This window comes from Panthera tigris, chromosome D2 (genome assembly GCF_018350195.1).
Source record: "Panthera tigris isolate Pti1 chromosome D2, P.tigris_Pti1_mat1.1, whole genome shotgun sequence".
Taxonomy (NCBI): Eukaryota; Metazoa; Chordata; class Mammalia; order Carnivora; family Felidae; genus Panthera; species Panthera tigris.
Genome location: NC_056670.1, coordinates 80,304,199 through 80,322,479, shown reverse-complemented (window position 1 = coordinate 80,322,479; position 18,281 = coordinate 80,304,199). Strand labels below are relative to the sequence as shown.

General features: G+C 57.3%; 1 protein-coding gene and 1 long non-coding RNA gene across 6 annotated transcripts in view; one reads left to right on the top strand and one right to left on the bottom strand.

Moving 5' to 3' along the window:
* The window catches only part of UROS (uroporphyrinogen III synthase), a 35,328-nt gene extending 22,866 nt beyond the window's left edge, over window positions 1-12,462 (top strand). For 4 of the 5 annotated variants that reach the window (XM_042960380.1, XM_042960383.1, XM_042960382.1 and 1 more), the window contains 5 exons: window positions 2,303-2,377; window positions 7,687-7,767; window positions 8,694-8,779; window positions 9,641-9,739; window positions 12,103-12,462. In XM_042960380.1, the coding sequence (XP_042816314.1) occupies window positions 2,303-2,377; window positions 7,687-7,767; window positions 8,694-8,779; window positions 9,641-9,739; window positions 12,103-12,237 (476 nt within the window). In that variant the 3' untranslated portion in view covers window positions 12,238-12,462. Of the gene's footprint in view, window positions 1-2,302; window positions 2,378-2,738; window positions 4,283-7,686; window positions 7,768-8,693; window positions 8,780-9,640; window positions 9,740-12,102 lie in introns of those variants that run through there. The other variant, XM_042960384.1, reaches the window with a different exon arrangement.
* A 2,172-nt stretch (window positions 12,463-14,634) lies between these two features.
* On the bottom strand, window positions 14,635-16,378 carry LOC122231975. Its single transcript, XR_006209293.1, has 3 exons — window positions 16,052-16,378; window positions 14,949-15,117; window positions 14,635-14,839 (listed from the first exon to the last, which is right to left on the bottom strand). It is a non-coding gene; the product is annotated as an uncharacterized LOC122231975 (long non-coding RNA).
* Between the last annotated feature and the right edge of the window lie 1,903 nt (window positions 16,379-18,281).

The following is an 18,281-nucleotide window of genomic DNA, read 5'->3' as shown; positions in this document are numbered from 1 at the left end:
TGGTACAGATGGGGAGCCTGGGTGGCCCGGTTGATGAAGCATCTGACTCTTGATCTCGGCTCAGGTCACGTTCTCGTGGTTCGTGGGACTGAGCCCCGCATCGGGCTCTTGGCTACCAGTGCGGAGCCTGCTTGGGATTCTCTGTCTCCCTCTCTGCCTCTTCTCCACTCATGCTCTCTCTCTCTCTCTCTCTCTCAAAATAAATAAATAAACTTTAAAAACAAACGTGTAAAAAGAAAAGCAAGTGGTACAGACATCATTCAAATCCCTGACTGCATTTTCCAAAGCCACCATGACCCACTGGCCTAAGCACGCAGATGTCCTTCCACTTTTAAACCCTATCCGTTTTTTTTTAGTATTTTTCATTGCTTTGTTTCCCCACTCATTCTGGGAGAATACTGAGGTCTTCTTATCCCTAACCTTGTTAAAATGTCTTCAAAGCCCATTTGCTGACTCTTACGGATGTGCTTTCGCACTAAGAATTGTCTTACCTTCACATAACCACACGGTACCTTTCGCCATAGGCCTCTGCCAGCGGGGGGGGGGGGGCTCACCCCCTGGTTTGCAAGAGCCCCCCCCCCTCCCCCCGGACTGGATGCCCTGTGGCAGTCCTTGCCTCAACCTCCTAAATGTAAAGAACATGATGGCAGGTTTGTCCGGGATCAAACTGGCTTGTTCCACCCCCGCTGTGAATAAGCTTAAGCTGCCCTGTCCCTGTCACCTGGGGAGGCCCTGAAGGTGGCCTTGCCTGGCCCGGGTGCTGGCTGAAATGCTCGGACCCCTGACAGCTGAGCCAGCCCTGCCGCCTCAGGGGTTGAGATCTTCTGGCAAACATTCATTCCCCTAATCTTTTTTTTTTTTTTTTTTTTAGTTTATTTTGAGAGAGGGAAAGAGAGCACGGGAGGGGCAGAGAGAGAGAGGGAGAGAGACAATTCCAAGTAGGTTCCACACTGTCAGCACAGAGGCCGATGTGGGGCTCAATCTCACGAACCCACGAACCGTGAGATCATGACCTGAGTCGAAATCGGGAGTTGGACACTTAACCGACTGAGCCACCGAGGCGCCTCCCCACCCAATCTTTACTGAGAGCCCCTGTGGGCTGCAGGCAGGCCGCACAGCCCAGTCCCTGTGCTCGCAGAGACAGGACAGGCGCTGGACAGCTCAGGGTCCCAGCCGCCTCCTCTCGGGACCAGACGTCCCCGGGATGTGCGGGGACGAAATGCGTCAGGCCTCGCTCCGCACAGCCAGGCGGCAATGGGAGAGGCCAGGTTCTGGGTCTGGTTCCTCTCGTCTAGTTAATTCAGGAAGAAAGCGTATGAATGTCGACACTAAGTACTTATGTCCCGGTTCAGTTCCTGGGAGGTTTTCAGGGTTTTTGGTGAACTGAGACCTCCCCAGTTCAATCAGAGGAGGCGGCCCAGCCTGGGCTGGCCGTGCAGCATTCAGAGGGGCTCTGTTCCTGAACAGAGTTCACAGCTGCATGTGACTTTTGTCCCCCGGACTCAGGACACTTGAAGTGACCTGTAAATTAAAAGCTGCTGGTGCTCACGTTAAAGCTGTGGTCCGTGGCCTAAATGGAAGGCCCACACCCTGTGAACAGGTACTGGGAGCTGACGGAGGTGTGCCCTTGGCCCCTCCTGCATCAGCATCCTCCGCGGTGGCCAGTGTTCCCCGCGTGGCAAAGGGCAGGGGAGCCCGGGTGTCTGCTTCTGCTCCCTTCGTGACAGCGGTCTCTCAAAGCAGCTGGGATGCCCCTCGCCCCAGATGACCTGCATTCGCGGTGCCGTGGGTCCCCGTCGGCGGGTCACTATGAAACCTCTCCCGCCGTCCCTTCCATTTCAGTCTGGCCACGTCGGCCCGCGACACCTTTCTGGATGGGGGGCTGGCCTTGTCTCCCTAACAACAGGAGGGCTGTCTCTGCCCTGTGAGAAGTAATAAACCCCAGATGCTCACCACCTGCCTACTGGCTGATGAGAAAGGCCTTAGGTGGCCGCGGTCTGCTCCCCCCGTCTCCTGGATTCCTTAAAGCAGGTCCCACGTGGCTGGCGTCTGGTGTTGTAGGTGAGCTCAGTGGGGTGCAGACGAATGGGGGCATGACCCAAAGTCACACGTCCAGGAAAGGTGGGGCCAGAACCCAGCACCCTCACCTCTGACAGTGCCCGTGGGCCTCTGGTACCAGCCTTCAGGAGAGACTTTCTCTGTGATTCGTAAAGCACGTGCCTTTGTATTCGCACATTAACAACACGGGAACAGAGGTCTTCGATGGCCATGTGAAAACGTGCATTTCTTGGTTGTTTTCCAGTGAATAAAATTGGCCTGGACACAGAAGGAGAGAGCTGTGGAAATGCAGAAAAGCTCGCAGAATACATTTGTTCCAGTAAGTAGAAAAGGCTCACCCCCAAGTGAAGGCCATTTATTCACATTGGCTTCTTGGCCTCACGACCGTCGCCCCGGGAAGGGCCCGTCTCCCCCGTGCATCCTCCGTGGTGACGGGGGTCGGTCTGCCGTGTGCAAGCCGCTCCTGGGACCCCAGGCTCCTGGTCCCGATGTGTGTCTCCGCTTGCCTGAGATTCGAGTCTCTCCGCCCCCTCCACCAAAGGACTCGGGACAATGCGAACGTTACACAAAACAAAATGGCGACAAGTACAGGGAGACCATCTGTGGTGATTCTAGAGGGAGTGGAGGCGGGCAGGCGCCGCCGGGCACCGTCCCTGTGTCTGTCTCCTCCTCTCTCCTAGGGGCTGCTTCCTGCTCTGAATTCCCCTCCTCAGAGCGGCCCCCACCCCCACGAGCGCGTCCCCGGACGGCGTGTGGCCACCGTTAGTAAGTGTCGCTGGTTGCAGACATGTTGCGTTTCCGTGAGGGGTTCACCCTTGATGGAAGTAAAGCTTCTGGGGAACTTGGAGCGAGAGGGGCGGGAAGGTTAAGGGGTGCCCGCAGAGCAGTCCTCCCCGCCATCTCCCCCGCCCCCCAGCCTAGCCCAGCTGCAGACACTTGCCCTTGCGCCCTCGTTGCCCCCTCCCCATCGGTAAAAGCGGGTCGAATAAGCACCCCACGTCACGGGCCCAGCATGACGACGTATTAGGTACGCAGAGACAACACGTGCCAGATGCGAGTGTGGTGGCCCCCCGGGGGCCAGGGAGCAGGGCAGCAGGACCGAGGGTGCTCCCTTCCTCTCCGGTCGCAGCCACCCCAGCCCTGCTCTTCCCTTTAGTTCGGTGAGGTCTAAGTTTGGAGAAACGCTCTTCTTACTAAAGGAGTGTGTTTCCCAGACACTCCCAAAAGCCCCGGGGACAGTGGACGTGACCCTAAGCCAGTGACCCTTTGGGCCCAAGCCTGGTCGAAGCAGGTGCTGGCCTGGGCCGGGGAGGAGGACCGGGCACCCAGCACGGTGTTCCTGTCCCAGGGCAGCACCTCCGGGCCTCCTGCCTCGGGTCTGGGATCCACCACGCCACCCGAACCGCGGTGCCTCGGGGGCTCTCAGACACGACAGTCGAGGGCCCACGACTCTAGTGGCCGGTCCCATGGCTGCTCCCGACACGTCGTCCCGTCCAGCCTCCTGCACAACCCTCCCACCTCTGCCTGTCCCCCCCCCCCCCCCCGACGGTGCTGCCCGCAGACGTCCCGTCCCTCGTGTAGTTCCCGTTAAGCACAGCCCCTCACGACAGGGCTGCCATAGGCTGTGCTCCTTCTACACATTACTGTCCCAAAGACCCCGGCCCTCTTTCGGGCACCCGCTCACTGTACACATGCCGTTAGTATCTCCTCTGTCGTTTAACCCACTCTGGCCTTGTGAGGGTCACTGGTCTGTGTCGCCTCCTCCCTGGTGCCCCCCCAGCCCCGCAAGGGGCCCGGCACACAGGTGTTCCCACGCGGCGTTTGCCGAATGCTGTCGGACTGTTCCAACTCGACGGGAGGGCACGTGGAGGGCGAGGCAGGGGAGGGCTTGGCCAATGCCGGCCGGCCTGTCGGGGCTGAGAAGCCCTTTAGCATCAGCATGGGAGTGCCTCTGCCCACCTCTGCCCACCGCTGCCCAGCCAGGTGTTGAAACACCAGCGGGAATTATGCCGGGGGTCCAAGGGTGAGCACGGTCCCGGGCACCTCGGGGTCCTCAGGCCCATGGCACTGTTTCGAGGGTCACTGAGCCTCATCTCTTCTGGGGCGAGAAGAATGTCACGATTGGGTTCTTCCCCCAGCCGTTCATAGTGTGGGTGCATATGTTCCAGAAGGATCCAACTCCAGGCTTTTTATTTCTGATGTTTTCAGGGGATTATGGTCACCATTAAGTGGTAACCGAGCCCTTCTAATGTCTTCATGTAGAAATCACTGTGACCGGTAGCTCTTGGCATTCCCCGTGGAATCAAGTGCCTTGGTTAAGAAGACTCATGATGGGTTCTGTGGGTGGCACGACAATTACTCCTTAATGGAACAGGTGGCTGCCGCCTGCTCCTGGGGCAGACGATCTGGCCGTCCTCACAGCTGATGCACTAGTTCTGGAAAGAGACGGAGGGAAATTGAGTCATTCTTCATCATCAGGTGCAAAGCCATCAAGCTGGTGTTCCTTGCTCTGCATACACAAGTCAGGAAGGATCCGTGTCATTTCTGAGATATCACACTGGTGTTTCAATTAACTGCCTCACGGCGTGAGGGTAGATAGGAGCCTACTCTGTCCTTATCTCGGCAGACACGGGTCCACACTCTTTGCAAAGCCTTTGTGACTTCTCATTTATTACCGGCATGCCTGTGTGTCCTAATAAATTTTTAATTCGCAATTAGAATACCACATAAGAATCCTTCTTGACTGCTAATACTTTAACCTTGGTTTTACCAAGGCATTAATGATTTCCTTCCCCAGTAAGATCTGAAGCTTGATTTGAAAAGCTAAGAATCTACTTCCAGTATTTAGAGTGAACAGGCCAGTTCATAGTTATTGCTTACTTTAGCTGACACTTTTACTCTGTGACAGACGCCATTGTGAGCACTTAAAGCTATGAACTCATTTCATCTGTTGTGTGTGGTTTTTTTTTTTGAGAGATGGAGAGGAAGGGGCAGGGAGAGGGGGGCGCAGAGAATCCCACCCTGAGAGTGGAGAGCCCTGATGTGGGGCTTGAACCCAGGAACCATGAGATCATGCCCTGAGCCAAAACCACAGGTCCGACGCTTAACCAACTGAGCCACCTACGCGTACCAGATAGCTCACTGTTACCATAGAAAACTCTGCCCTCCCAGGGTATCTCCTCTAGTGGAAGAGACAGCAGCAATTAAAATGGCAAAAGGGGGAAGACAGTTGCAACATTCTGCAGGAGAGAGGGTCCGCCTGAGTCAGAGGGGAGCGCAGCTATTTGAAATGTCCTCTGGATTCGGCGCTGGTAGGCAGACGGCTCCCGCAGCCTCGCAGACTTGCCCGGCTCTTCCTTCCTTCGCCATCAGCCTCACTGTCCGGGTTCCACACCATGAGCATCTCTGCCCGCACGGCCTGCTTCTCACAGCAGCGCCTAGGAGGCTGAAATCCCTGCTCACCTCGCAACTGTTGAGCTTTATAGTCACGCGTGTGTCCTCCAGTGAAATGGCATTTGTAAAAAATCAGTCTTGTTACCTTAATCACTACAGCGACTACTTACAGAGTCCCCTGTCCCACCGTACAACCCTCTCCTGGGATTTCCAGCACCCTTGCTGTCCTCAGCCCCCACAGCCCCGCAGTCCGGCCTTCTTCCTGTTAAAGGGATGGACAGCCTCGGAGCCGTGTGAGTCCCCATTCTGTGTCTTCTGTGTCGGGTGAGACCCCTGCCAGGCCCCATCTCTCCTTATCGCCCCAGGAAACACGTCACGCCTCTGCGGAATCAGACAGCTTCGGCGTTAACCTACTTAGCGTTGGCCTATTTGTGTTAAAACTCTGCAGGCAATAAACTTATCCCCCGAAAAGAATGAGTTCTTTGCCACTGGCTCCAAGGGGGTTAGGTCCCAGGAAGGATCGTTGTGGTAGATCTCCGCTCAGCAGCAGGAGAGGATTCAACCAGGACAGTGGTGGTCTTCCTCCCTGGATAATGGTGCCTCAGGTTTTCATGAGGGCAGCTGGGCTGACTGGGCCTGTGCAGCCTGGCCCTCCAGGCCCTGGTGGTGCAGTGAGGAAAGACAGGCGTCTGTCCTCTTCTAGGACACATATGCTAAGCTCCCATCTCCCTTGTTAGTGGCCAAGAATCACAGAATAAGCATATGAGCAGCTCGATACTCTGCTACTTTCAGAAGAGATGCTTCAAAGGGCAGATTCTGGAATCTTCCGAAGGCCCCTTGCACACTGCTAGGGCTGGGCTTGCTGACAAGGCGGGCCCGTGGTTTCCCTGCTGGATTCTCAAAGCCGCCCAGAACAGGTGGTTGGGGTCTGTGGGAAAGCTTTGGCCCCTGGAATCCTGCCCCAGCACCTAACACCCACAGAGATACCGACGCTGGAGGGATGCCTGGGCTCTGGTTAAGAAAATAGCACCTGAACGTGGCTTTAAAAATATGCCTTTATGGATCTCACGTGTCATGCATGTAACATTTCTTCACACTGGAAAAAAGAAATCAGTGGGCGTTTATCATCTACATTTAAAATTTTCCCCATTCCTTATGTTCTTTTATATCAGTGCTGATATTTACAGAACAGTTCAAAGAAAACATTCACCAATATATAATTATTTAATAACTCAAAAGAAGTCTACAGTTATTCCTGTTGTTTAACTGGGTGTCCATGGAGATGGTGCTAGATGGAAAGAACTTGCTTTGCTCCCTCCTGTAATTGCAGTCTCCAAAGAGGTGTTCAGGGAGGTCTATGGGTATAGAAGTGTGCGTAAGCAACAGCCATTAAAACCTCTTCCAATTGATGGCTGGATGGATAGAAGGATAGATGATGGCTGGATAGATGATGGCTGGCTGGCTGGATGATGGCTGGATGGATGATGGATGGATGGCTGGATATGGGGGGAAATGGTTAGTTCTATGAAAATGTTCACATTTGGGGAGGATTCTAACATGTGACAACCTACTGGTTTCTTGGCTGGTATTGTCTCGAGTTGGTGTTTGGATTTCACGCCATCTTCACGATTCTGCAGAGAGCTTAGGACTGAACACACCCTTAGGTCTTCCTGGAGCGGAGATGGGGAGTGGAGGCGAGAGGCAGGGCCATTCTCAGCAGACGGGGCCCCTACATGGCCGCCCAGCGGCCCCTCGGGCCCCTGGCCGGGTGGCCGCCGTCCTGACGGGGACAGTAGACGTGCAGCTTGTCTCTGTTTGGGGGTGCGTGCCGGGCCGTGGGTGGCTGCCCTAACCCTGCCACCTCGGGGGCATGAGCCCTGGCTGCAGCCACCTCTGTCGCCTCCACGGCTCCTCCCGAGTTGGGGGGCGTCTGCAGTGCCGACACCACCCAGCCTCTGGCCTTCTGACTCCAGTGACAGGCAGAGCTCATGCCTGCTGCTCAGGCGCCCCGTCAGCACCAGGGGGGCCGGAGGGGCCTGGGGGGGGGGTGGCTCCCGGCTTGTGGGGACGCCCGTTTTCTGAGCGCCTCGGCCAAACGTCCTGTGATCTTCCTACGGCAAGGTCAGCGCTTCTTCCCACTCAGATGCCGGGTGGCCCGGAGCGGCTCCTCCCCACCCCTGTGCAGACGCACCCCCTTCTCAAAAGCGTTCACAAAGTCCGGTTATTTATCTGCAGGGGAGTCACCAGCATTGCCTCTCCTGTTTCCCTGTGGAACCGTCAAAGGGGAAATCCTGCCGAAGATGCTCAAGGACAAAGGTGATGGGAATGCACTGGGGCTCGTGGTCACCTCCTCCCTTGTCCGCCTCCTCGGGTCTACCGGGAGCCTTCGTGGTCAGTGTTTGTGGTCAGCCCTGTAGAGCCCCCTGGGGAGAGGAGGCCGCGGCAGGGGTGGGGGGCAGGGGCGGGCTGCCCCTCAGGAGCCCACAGAGTGTCACTGAGCCTTCGCCACTCCACTGGCACGGTCTAGAGACCAGCCCTCTGCCCCGGCGGCACATCAGCCCCAGCCACTCAAGTGCTGGGACAGCTGGGGGGCAGGGGAGAGGGGGTGTGGCCCGCACACCTTCTGTCACGGGCAGGTCTGAGAGCAGAGGGTCATCGGCAGGTTGGAGTGCAGACTTCAGGAGAGACTAAGCCAGGTTTGAACTCTCCCTCTGCTGTTCATTAGCTGTGTGAGCAAGGGCAGGTCACACGAGGTATATGCGTCCACATCCCCGCCTGCGGAATGGGCACAACCACAAAGCCTGCTGCCCAGGGCCGTTGTGACGCTAGGTGGCACCAGGCCCGGCTCTCCAAAGGCAAGAAACGCGCGGAGCCGCGGCTCTCCTCTTCCCGCCCTCTGTCCTCGATCTCCAGTGACCCACGTAAAGAATATTCCCCAGGAGGATCTTAGACCCAGTAACGATCCCCCTTGCGTTAAAGCAGAGATCGTGTGTCTTTGGTGTTGTCCTCTGTCTCCTGAACGCTACCGGGAATAATGGCAGAGGACGTTAGGCCGCGGGGTCAGGATCACGGGCTGCCGAGGGCCGGCCGGGCGCCCGGGCGGGTCTGCACCTCAGCTCCCGGCTGCTTGTTCGGGAGAGTTGTGTTGCGCTGTCCCGTCTGCACGGACCGCCCTGCAGAGCAGGGACCCCGCTGCCTTCCTCGTGTAATAAAGCCCGTTTCCTGGTTCTGCTCGTGTCCAGGGATTCCCATGGAAAGCATCATCGTCTATCAGAAGGTCCCACACCCGGGAATCCAGGTGAACCTCCACAGCTACTATTCTCAGCAGGTGCGTGGTGCTCCCCGGCAGACCTCCAGCGGGGCGGGCACCTGCGCGTCGTTCCCCCATCCCCAGCAGTGTGACTTCATCTCCACCTCTGTGAAATGGGACCGGACCGCTCTCTCAAGGTTTTTGTAAGGATTAAAGGAGATAATTTACACGAAGCCATATGCATGGCATCCCAGACATAGTAAGCCTGGGCAGCTGGGGGCCTTGATGTCGTGCAGGGGGCTGGCGGAGCTATAGGGGCAGAGGCTGGGCCCATACTGGGAAGGCCCACAAAGCCCTCGGAGGGGTCTACGTTGAATTTGGGAGGTCACAGGGACCTTTGGAGGCTTCAGACAGGAGAGTGGGCGGAGCCTGTTTGAGTCAAGGTTTTCCACTCCTGTTTTCAGTAAGACCTCCCATCCCTCTCCTAGGACAGGCTTCTAGATGCCTTGCTGGTTCTGGATGTCCCCTTAGTGCAAACCAAAAGGCCACGCAGCTAGCCTGTCTTCTGCGTCCTCAGAAGGGGTGCAGAGCGGACAGGGAGCCGGGCTGGCCTGCTGCCGTATTGATCAGTGCCACTTTGGCCACATGAGCAGAGGCACACTGTCCACTGGGCCGGGCATGTGGGTCCATAGTGCCCCTGTCCTCCGGCCGGCAGCACCATGAGGAGCAGCGCCCAGCCTCCCCAATGGCACCCTGCTCTCTACACAGCGCCTCCCGTGAACTCGGCCTCCAGGGAGCAGAGAAGGCCACGTCCCCCAGGGACCCTCCTGCTGTGGATCCTCGGGTCTGCCTCATGTGGCCCGAGGGCCCAGCTACGGCACTAGGGGAACATTCTCTCCCCTTGACCTACGACAACAGACTGATCTTTCCTCCCTGCAGGGCATCCCAGCGAGCATCACGTTTTTCAGCCCCTCTGGCCTCACCCACAGCCTCAAGCATATTCAAGAGTTATCTGGTGACAACATTGGTCGAATCAAGGTGAGGTATTCAGTGGGCTTTTGGTCTTTTCAGATTTTTAAAAATTTTTACTAATTATCCTAGAGCTTCCATGTAAAGTCAGAGCACTCCTGACCCAGGAGACACCCTGATGCCAGCTCTGGAGCACTGGAAAGGCAGGGTTCTAGAATTCCCAAGCACCGCTTCCTGGCTGGTGCTCCTGGACAAGTTACTTAACCTCTCAGAGCCTGTTTCCTCATTTGTAACATGATGCTTATCTCTCTGTGGCCTGTACAGATGTATACAGTAGTCCCCACCCCCCGTGGGGGGTACGTTCCAGAACCCTCAAGCAGATGTCTGAAACTGCGGTCAGTACCGAACCCTGATATACTAGATTTTGTTCTATCACAGACATCCCTGTGGTAAAGTTTAATTTCTAAATTAGGCACAGTAAGAGATTAACAACAATAACTAACAATAAAAGTTTAACAATACAGTGTAATAAAAGTTACATTGGCGTGGTCTCTCAAAATATCTTCCTCTACCACACCCTTCTCGTGACGACGAGAGAGGAGAAAAGGCCTACGTGCTGAGCAGAGGGGGGTGAACGACGGAGGCGTGAGGTTACTCCGGACCTGACCACACGGGACACGGAAGGTCATCTGGTCCTGGACCACGGCTGACCGTGTGTAACTGAAACCACAGAAAGCAAAACCCCGAGTAAGGGGTTTTCCTGATGGATTAGTCTCAGGATTCGATGAGAAAATTCAAGTCAGTCCTTAGCCAGAGCCTGGCACGCACATGAGCATCCTTTCCCATTTTCCCATCTGAGCATCTTGGAATTCATCCTGGAATCTTTTCAAAAAGCCATTCCCCTTTTTCGTGTCTTTTAACTCAAAGGATGAAAGTCCCACTTTCTAGGGACTCTGTTTGTCAGGAGTCTACACGTATCACCAGGCCTAGGGGGCCGGTAATGGGAATGCTCTCGAGCCAGCTGCAGAGGGACCGAGGAGAGGGCGGAGGTGACCCGGAGCCCCGGGACAGGCCGCCAGCACTGTCCCAACTCACGCGGAGTGAGGGCTCTTCCCTTTGATCACAGGATGTCTCGTAGCACACCTGCGGGGCCGGCGCCGTTTCCCAATTTTGCAGCTGGACTTAGGCTCAGAGTTGTGCGCCTCGCCCTTGGTCTCCCAGGAAGAAGGGAGAGCCGCAGTTTGAACCGAGGGAGCCTCAGTCCACGTTGTTGGCCTCGGTGATACATGAGCCACGGCCCGTTGACGGAACACTTCTAGGCAATACCTCGTAGGATGTTCACACCGTTCCAGGGGTAGAAATCAAGCAGAATCAGGACTTTTGTCCTTATTACAGGCGAGGAAACTGAGGCCCAGAGAAGTTGAATGACTTGCCAAAGTCATATGGTGAGTTACGGGGAGGCCCAGGACTCGCATTTAGGCCGCTGGGGAAAGAGAACGTTGTCTGACTCTTGGGGACAGAAGATTAAAAAGATTAGACCCTCAAGCGCTCAGTGTTAGCGGCTGGCACGGAGTGAGCGGGTACCGTTTTGGAGGCTGGGATAAGCAGGGGTGCCGGGCCGCCCCGGTTCTTGTCCCCCTGCACCACACCGCCCCCCCGGACGTGGTAGCCGTGCCTGGGCAGCCTGGCAGCCAGTAGCCGACTTCCTGTCTCTACGGACTTGCCTGTTGTGGGATTTCAGGACCGGCTTCTTTCACTTAGCGTCGCGGCTTCACAGCTCACCCGGCATCCCGACGGGCTCATGCCGTCGGACTTTCTGGTCTGGAACAACACCAGGGTTCCCGGCAGCCGCTGGCGGTCACTGAGCACTTCTGGTGCCGGGAGCCAGTGGTTACACACACTGCCCCACGTGACCCTCACGGCAGCCGAGGAAGCCCGTTCACCTTGCTGTTTCACAAACGAAGAGACAGAGGCCCAGAGAGGGAGGGTCACCTGCTACGGCCACGATCTTGCGGAGCTGGGATGGGAACCTGCCCCTCTGGCTCCAGGGCCTGGTCTCTCGACTGCTCCATTTTCCTGGGGGCGTCCCGTCGGGGCCCCCGCGTGCCCAGGGTGCCTTCCAGACCTTGTGCTCCACTGGGCCCCACCCAGGCGTGCGGAGGTGTGGCCAAGGCGGCGGGCACCAGTGCCGGGGTCTGGCACCCCGGCCCCGCACCGGAGCCGCAGGCTGGTGGGGAGGCTGTAAGGAGGTTGTGCAGGCCAGGCATCGCACGGGTGTGGGGCTGGATTCCCATCGGGAGGCGTGAGCACACACGTTAGGAGCTCACGAGTGAGCAGTGACGTCCGGACAGGCCACAGGCCCTGCCCCACCGCCCTCCCGCTCCCGGCCCGGCCTGCAGGTGCACTGAGGCCCCTTCTCTCTCCCCCTGCAGTTCGCCGCCATCGGCCCCAGCACCGCCCGTGCGCTGGCCGCCCAGGGCCTGCCTGTGAGCTGCACGGCCGAGAGCCCCACGCCACCAGCCCTGGCCAAGGGCCTCAGGTTGGCGCTTCAGGCCCCCGGCTGCTGAGTCACTGGCACTTCCGGCCGCGCGGCTGTCCCGGACCCGGGCGACGCACCACCGCCGCTGTGGGGAAGCCAGGCATCGGCGGGCTCCCCGGACTTCTGCCTCGTGCCTCCGCGGACCCGTGGGGACACCGGGAGCGGGGTGGGCCCCGGGGCCGGCGTCGGGCTTGGCCGGCGCCCCTCCGGCAGCAGGAAGGAAACCAAATAAAGCACCGGCTCCCCGAGCTGACCGCGTTGTCACTTGCTGCCTGTTGTTTTCACGCAAAGCCGTGTTCGCCGAGGAAACCGATGTGCCCGCGTCCTGAGATCCGCCAGCCCTGGTGGGAATGATGAAATCTGCCGCGTAGGAAGTAGTTTCATTCATCTTCTAAAAAGGACCCTCAGGCTCCTGCTGTGTGCGCTGTGGACACTTGCGGTCCGCGTATGGGGAGAGGTTCTTTCCCTCGGAAACCAGATGCAGCGTAGGTCAGGCCGGGCATCTGACAGGCGGGGGGGCGTTCAGTTTACTTAGAAGGGGTTTGTCCAGGGGCGCCTGGGGGGCTCAGTCGGTGAAGCATCCGGCCGGCCTCGGCTCAGGTCATGATCTCTCAGTCGTGGGTTTGAGCCCTGCGTCGGGCTCTGTGCCGACAGCTCGGAGCCTGGAGCCTGCTTGGGATCCTGTGTCTCCCTCTCTCTCTGCCCCTCCCCACCCCCCCACCTCAAAAATAAACAAACAAAAATTTAAGAAGGGTTCATCTGCAGGCACAGTGCCCCGCAGAGAGGCTTCAGAAGTCTACCCCCAACTTTATTTCTGCTTTTAAAATCTTGGCCGGGAACTTGGGCGGGGTTGAATGAAACCTCCGTCTGTCTTTCAGTAATGGGAGCCGGTGCAGGAAAGAGGACTGCGTTACCCGCACGTTGTCTCTTTGGAGGGCGTGCGATAGTGAGCGGTTCCCGCGTGCCACAGCCCCGCACACGGGGCTCTGCCCCTCGTCCCCGTTCCTCTTGATGCCCTGAGGAGCCGACACCACTATTATTCCCATTTCTCCGAGGAAGGAACGGAGGCTCAGGGCATCGTAGGACTTGCTCAGGGTCACACGGCTGGCGTGCGACTGGCGGACGAAGGGGACTCGTGTACGTAAGCACGCAGGCCCAGACGAGCCGCGTTCGTAAGCCACCTCACATCAGAGCCACCTTAGCAGAAGAGTATGAACCCGGGAATACCTAGTTCTCTAAGTCTTGGCGTGACCTGAACAAGAATCCTGCAGGTGCCGCGGTGACCCCGTAGTTCTCCTCTGTAGTCATTTCTCTGAAAACAGGCCAGAATCTGTCCCACCGCTTCTCTCTGATGAGAAAGTCAAATCTGGAGTCAGGAGTTCGGAATCCCTGCCATTCTCAAGGAGCCCGGCCCCAGGCAGCGCGGTGGTGCCCTCCGGGAGCCCCTGTGGCCAAGGAGCCCCGAGGCCCGCCTACTGAGCCTCCCTGAGGTCTCTGCCCCGGCCGTGCGGGCGCCCGCAGCTGCCAGGAAGCTGTGCCAACCACGCCGGGCTTGCCGGGGCAACGTCCTGAGGCCAGCCTCGGACGGAACGCCACCCCCTGGACCGAGCTGGCTAAACCCGCCTTAACTGGAGGGCACGGCTTGTGCCACACCGGGCTGTCGTGCGGGCTGGGTGAGGCGGTCCCCTGACCGTGTGCTTGGAGGTCACAGCCACGCCAGATTGCTGCACGATATACCAGAAAACGACGTCACCGCCTCTGACCCACCTGCTGCCCTGCCCCCTTGTCCCATGTGCACACGGCCCCTGACCCCATGCCCCCCACATTCCTACAAAGTTGCCACATAGGAGCCCCCACTCAGGTAGGGTGTCCAGGTGAGGACAGGAACCAGCCCTTCCACAATGGACCGTGCCTGGCCTTCTTTGCGGGGACAGGGAGCAAGTTAACAGTCCCAAGGGTCCAGGAAGCTCGGGGTGGGGGGAGCATGGCACCCGGCGGGGGGCGGGGGCGGAGTGACCCTCTCGGAGCCCCATCTCCCTGTCACCCGTGTACTGCCTGACACCTCCTGAGACTCACTCGTGCCTTCTGGGCTGCAATTCCCCAGCTGTCGGGAGGGGGTGAGCTCCCGCCTCCCCGGCCGTGTCCCCCGCAGCTCGGAAAACTGCTTCTGGAACCCCGTGGAGCTCCCTCGAGAGCTGACGGTGGTGGTGGATAAGCAGCGTGTCACATATTCTCATAAATAATACCGCTCAGCACTTACTGCTACGTCTGAGTTTAGAGGCGTATCCGGTAGGAAGCGGTGCTGGGATGGCAGACGTGATCGTCTGGTCACGGGCCCGACACCTGAGTCCCAGGGGCCTGGGGATCAGAGACGGCACGGCTGCCTGCAGACCCCTCGAAAGAACAGAGTCAGAGGCACCCGAGCTCAACACAGACAGCCTGTATTTCACACAACGGGGCTGGGGCCGGGAGACGCGGGCCAGGCCACCTCTCCGGACCACTGCCATAGGACCGCTCTCTGAGGCTCTGTCGCTGGGAGCCGGACAGTAGGGAGCCGGGTGACAGCCAAGTCCGCGGATGGCCTTCTCCAAGTCACCTGCCTTTTGTGCCGATGCCACTGTCATATTTCCCTTCGGAGATTTTATGATAAACGGGAGATTAGGTGTCTTTTTTTTTAAAGCCCGTTTCTTACAACTGGAGGCCGTCAGCAGGGCACATCACACCACCGAGTACACATACCTCTCTGCCCTTCCGCCTCTCCCACTCACTCCAGCGATCTGGACACTTGGCAGCAAAGACAGAGGAAACAGCACATCAGCACCCAGGCGGCCATCAGTAAGCAGACGCCGATGGCGATCATCATCTCCAAATCAATAGCCATCACGATCTCGGAGCATCTCACACCCACCTGGGCAGAGAAGCGCAGGCAAGCAGTGAACGTGGCTTCCCTCCCACGCGGCCATCTAGCAACCTCAGCACGCCCCCTTCGGCCGGGGAACCAGGAGCCCCAAGCCGCAGAGCCCTCCATGCGTTTAAGACATGCGTGAACTTGGCGGGGCGGTGGGGGGGGGGGCAGTCATGGGGGTAGAAGGTTTATTCGTGATGGAAATCGACCGAAATGCCCAGTGCAGAGAGCAGGAAGGCAGAAGGTCGGGGAGCAGGAAGAACCTTTCCTTTTCCCAGGCTGCTAAGTCACAAGAGGCCCATCCTCGCGCAACTGGTTTCCCAAACACCCGGGCCTCCTGACAGGTGTATGCACTTTCAGAGCCAGAAATGACCCCTCACCGTACATCAGGCTTAAAAATCTCCCAGGGAGCGCCTGGGCGGCTTAGCCAGTTAAGTGTCCGACCTCAGCTCAGGTCGTGATCTCCCCGGTTCATGAGTTCGAGCCCCGCGGCAGGCTCTGTGCTCTCAGAGCCGGCACCTGCTTCCGATTCTGTGTCTCTCATCTCTCTCTCTGCTCCTCCCCCACTTGCACTGTCTTTCTCAAAAATAAACATTGGAAAAAAAAATTTTCAATCTCCCATGGGAATAATGAAGGGAAGGTCTTTTTCAAAATGCCACGCGGTGGGTGAGGTGCTGAGAATATGCAAACCCATTTCGTAAATGACATATGCTTGAGGGGGAAAAACGTTTTCGGTCCTCCCACTGACAACCGGATCACGACATCTCAACATTTCAGAAGATTCTGGAAGCCTCCAGCCAAACCCTTCCCCCAGCTCAGAGACAAGGAACGCCCTGCACCGACCGGGAGCCCGCCGCCCGTCTGTACTGTAGATCGCACGCTCTTCTCTGCCACTTTCCCTGCTAAAGCTAACGGATTTCCTCAAAATCCACTTTACCTGGAGTAAGCGATTTAGCTAATCAAACACTGGGAGCCTCGCGAAGCCAGTCAGTCTACTCAAAGGCTCTGAAGATCGGGGAGAGGAACACTCCCAGAGAAAAAGCAACAATCCCCGAGTCCCGTGGCCCTGAGCCGCAAGAGGCCAACCGCACACCACAGCAGAAAAGAACAATGTTCCGGAACAAGACCCTTGCGTCAGAAAGCCCTAACGATCCCACTGTCATCTTCACGGACAGCTGTCGCGCACGTTTTAAGACCTGACATTCCGATGCCCCGTCTCCGGCCGGAGCTTGCTGGGTGAACAGTCACCGATGGGTCTCTCTGACCCCGCAGAACCCAGGCTGTGTGACATCAGCTCTCGGGACACCCGCACTCACTCATCCACAGAGTTCTCCATTCTGTCCCATGTTCAGAATGTCAGCCTCCCGGGAAACGCGTAATATTTAGAAACATTTTGCTCTAAATCTTGTACCTTCACAGGTTTTTGTTTCCCCAAGAGAAAACATTTAGGATTTATCTTCTAATGAAAACACAATTTGAGATTTCAATTAAAAAAAAACAAAACAAAACAGAAAAGAACCCCAATCACGTGGGAAGGTGAACAGTGCCCTTACGCTTGGTTTTGGCCACACGGGCAACACTGTGTAGCCATTTATTCAGATGTGTGTTCACCGTCCACCATATATGGACACGTGAACTATTTTGATAAATATGAGGGACACGTGTAAACGGACACGTGATTGACGTGTCACGGTTACACGCAGCGAAACCTTGATTTGCGAGCCTAGTTTGTTCCGGAAACCTGCTTGTAATCCAAAGCACTTGTATATCAAAGCGAATTTCCCCAGCAGAAATAAAGGAAACTCGGATGATTCGTTCCACAACCCCAAAATATTCAGGTAAAAAGGACTGCGATACCGTAATACAAAATAATAAAGAAGACACAAAATATAAAGTAAATTAACCTGCACTTCCCTTTGAAAACCTTCGTGGCTGGTGTGAGAGGGACAAGAGAGAGGAGGGTTATTGTGTAGGACGACTTTCACTCTAACGGAATCACTGCCGTCTGTTGGCTCAATGGGTTCTTTTTGTTTTCACGCAACTTTAACAGGGAACCTGTCCTATGACCTAGAGTGAAGCAAAGCGTGCCTCAGCTCACTCTGGTCTGGAAAAGCAAAGGACCGTCCATAGGTGCTTTGAAGTGACAAAAAGATACACTAACGCCAGTTGTGGGCACCTTCCAATGTTCCGAAAAATCACCGATTTCTGCCAAAAGCTGTAGCCTGAGACCGAGCATCTGAGCGTGGGAGATGATCACCCATAATCCCACAGCGAGCGAGCAAGAGAGAGAGAACCACCACCGGCCCAGTTGTGATCATGGGACTCCTACTGCAAGACCTCGCTCGTTTATCAAGGTAAAATCGATTCGAAACGTCTGCTCATCTTGCGGACACAGGTGCCGAACAAGTGCCTCGCAACCCACGGGTTTGCTGTATGTGCTTATATACGTTCTACACACGCCCGCACGTAACTGACAAAAACTCTGGCAGGCGGGACAGCGCGCAGTGAGAAGCCACCGGAGTGGGGCGCCGGCGCCGGCAGGGGTCCTGATGGCGGGAAACGGAGCGCCTGCCAGGCCAGGTCTAGTTAGGCGAGGGGAGAGGAGCTTCACGGGGCCCGTCGTGGGAATCACGCACCGGAGCAGAGCGGACCTCGTGGGCGCGGCCGTGGGGACCGGCAGCCGCCCGGCTCCGTCCCCCCCCCCCCCCGGCGCCGCAGTCAACGTGGGAAGGGCAAAGGGCCTGCGTGCCGCCTGGCGTCATTTCGAGCCTGCCTTTCACCCTCCTCGCTTTTTACAGAAGCGTTCGGATGGGCCTTCGGCTCGGAAGGCCACTTAGAAGTTAAGAGAGAACGAGGCCAGCGTTGAAACCGTGAAGGCTGCCCGGGGAAATGTGATAACACAGGGTTGTCGCTCCGTCTTAAGGCAGGATGATGCTTGGCTTTGCTTCCCAACGCGTGTATCTTGTGCAGACCCCCAGTAGGATCTTCACGCACAGAATTATACAGGTGCCTGGGGCTTGCTTCCGAGTGTGCGAAGTGGGGGTGAGGGTAATGAGAAATTCCACACCCTGAACCACACTTGTCTCCTGACTGCGGACCCGGGCTTCCCTCCCCTCCGCCAGGCTCCTCCCAGAGGGGTGACCGCGAGTCCTCTCACCCCAGTGGTG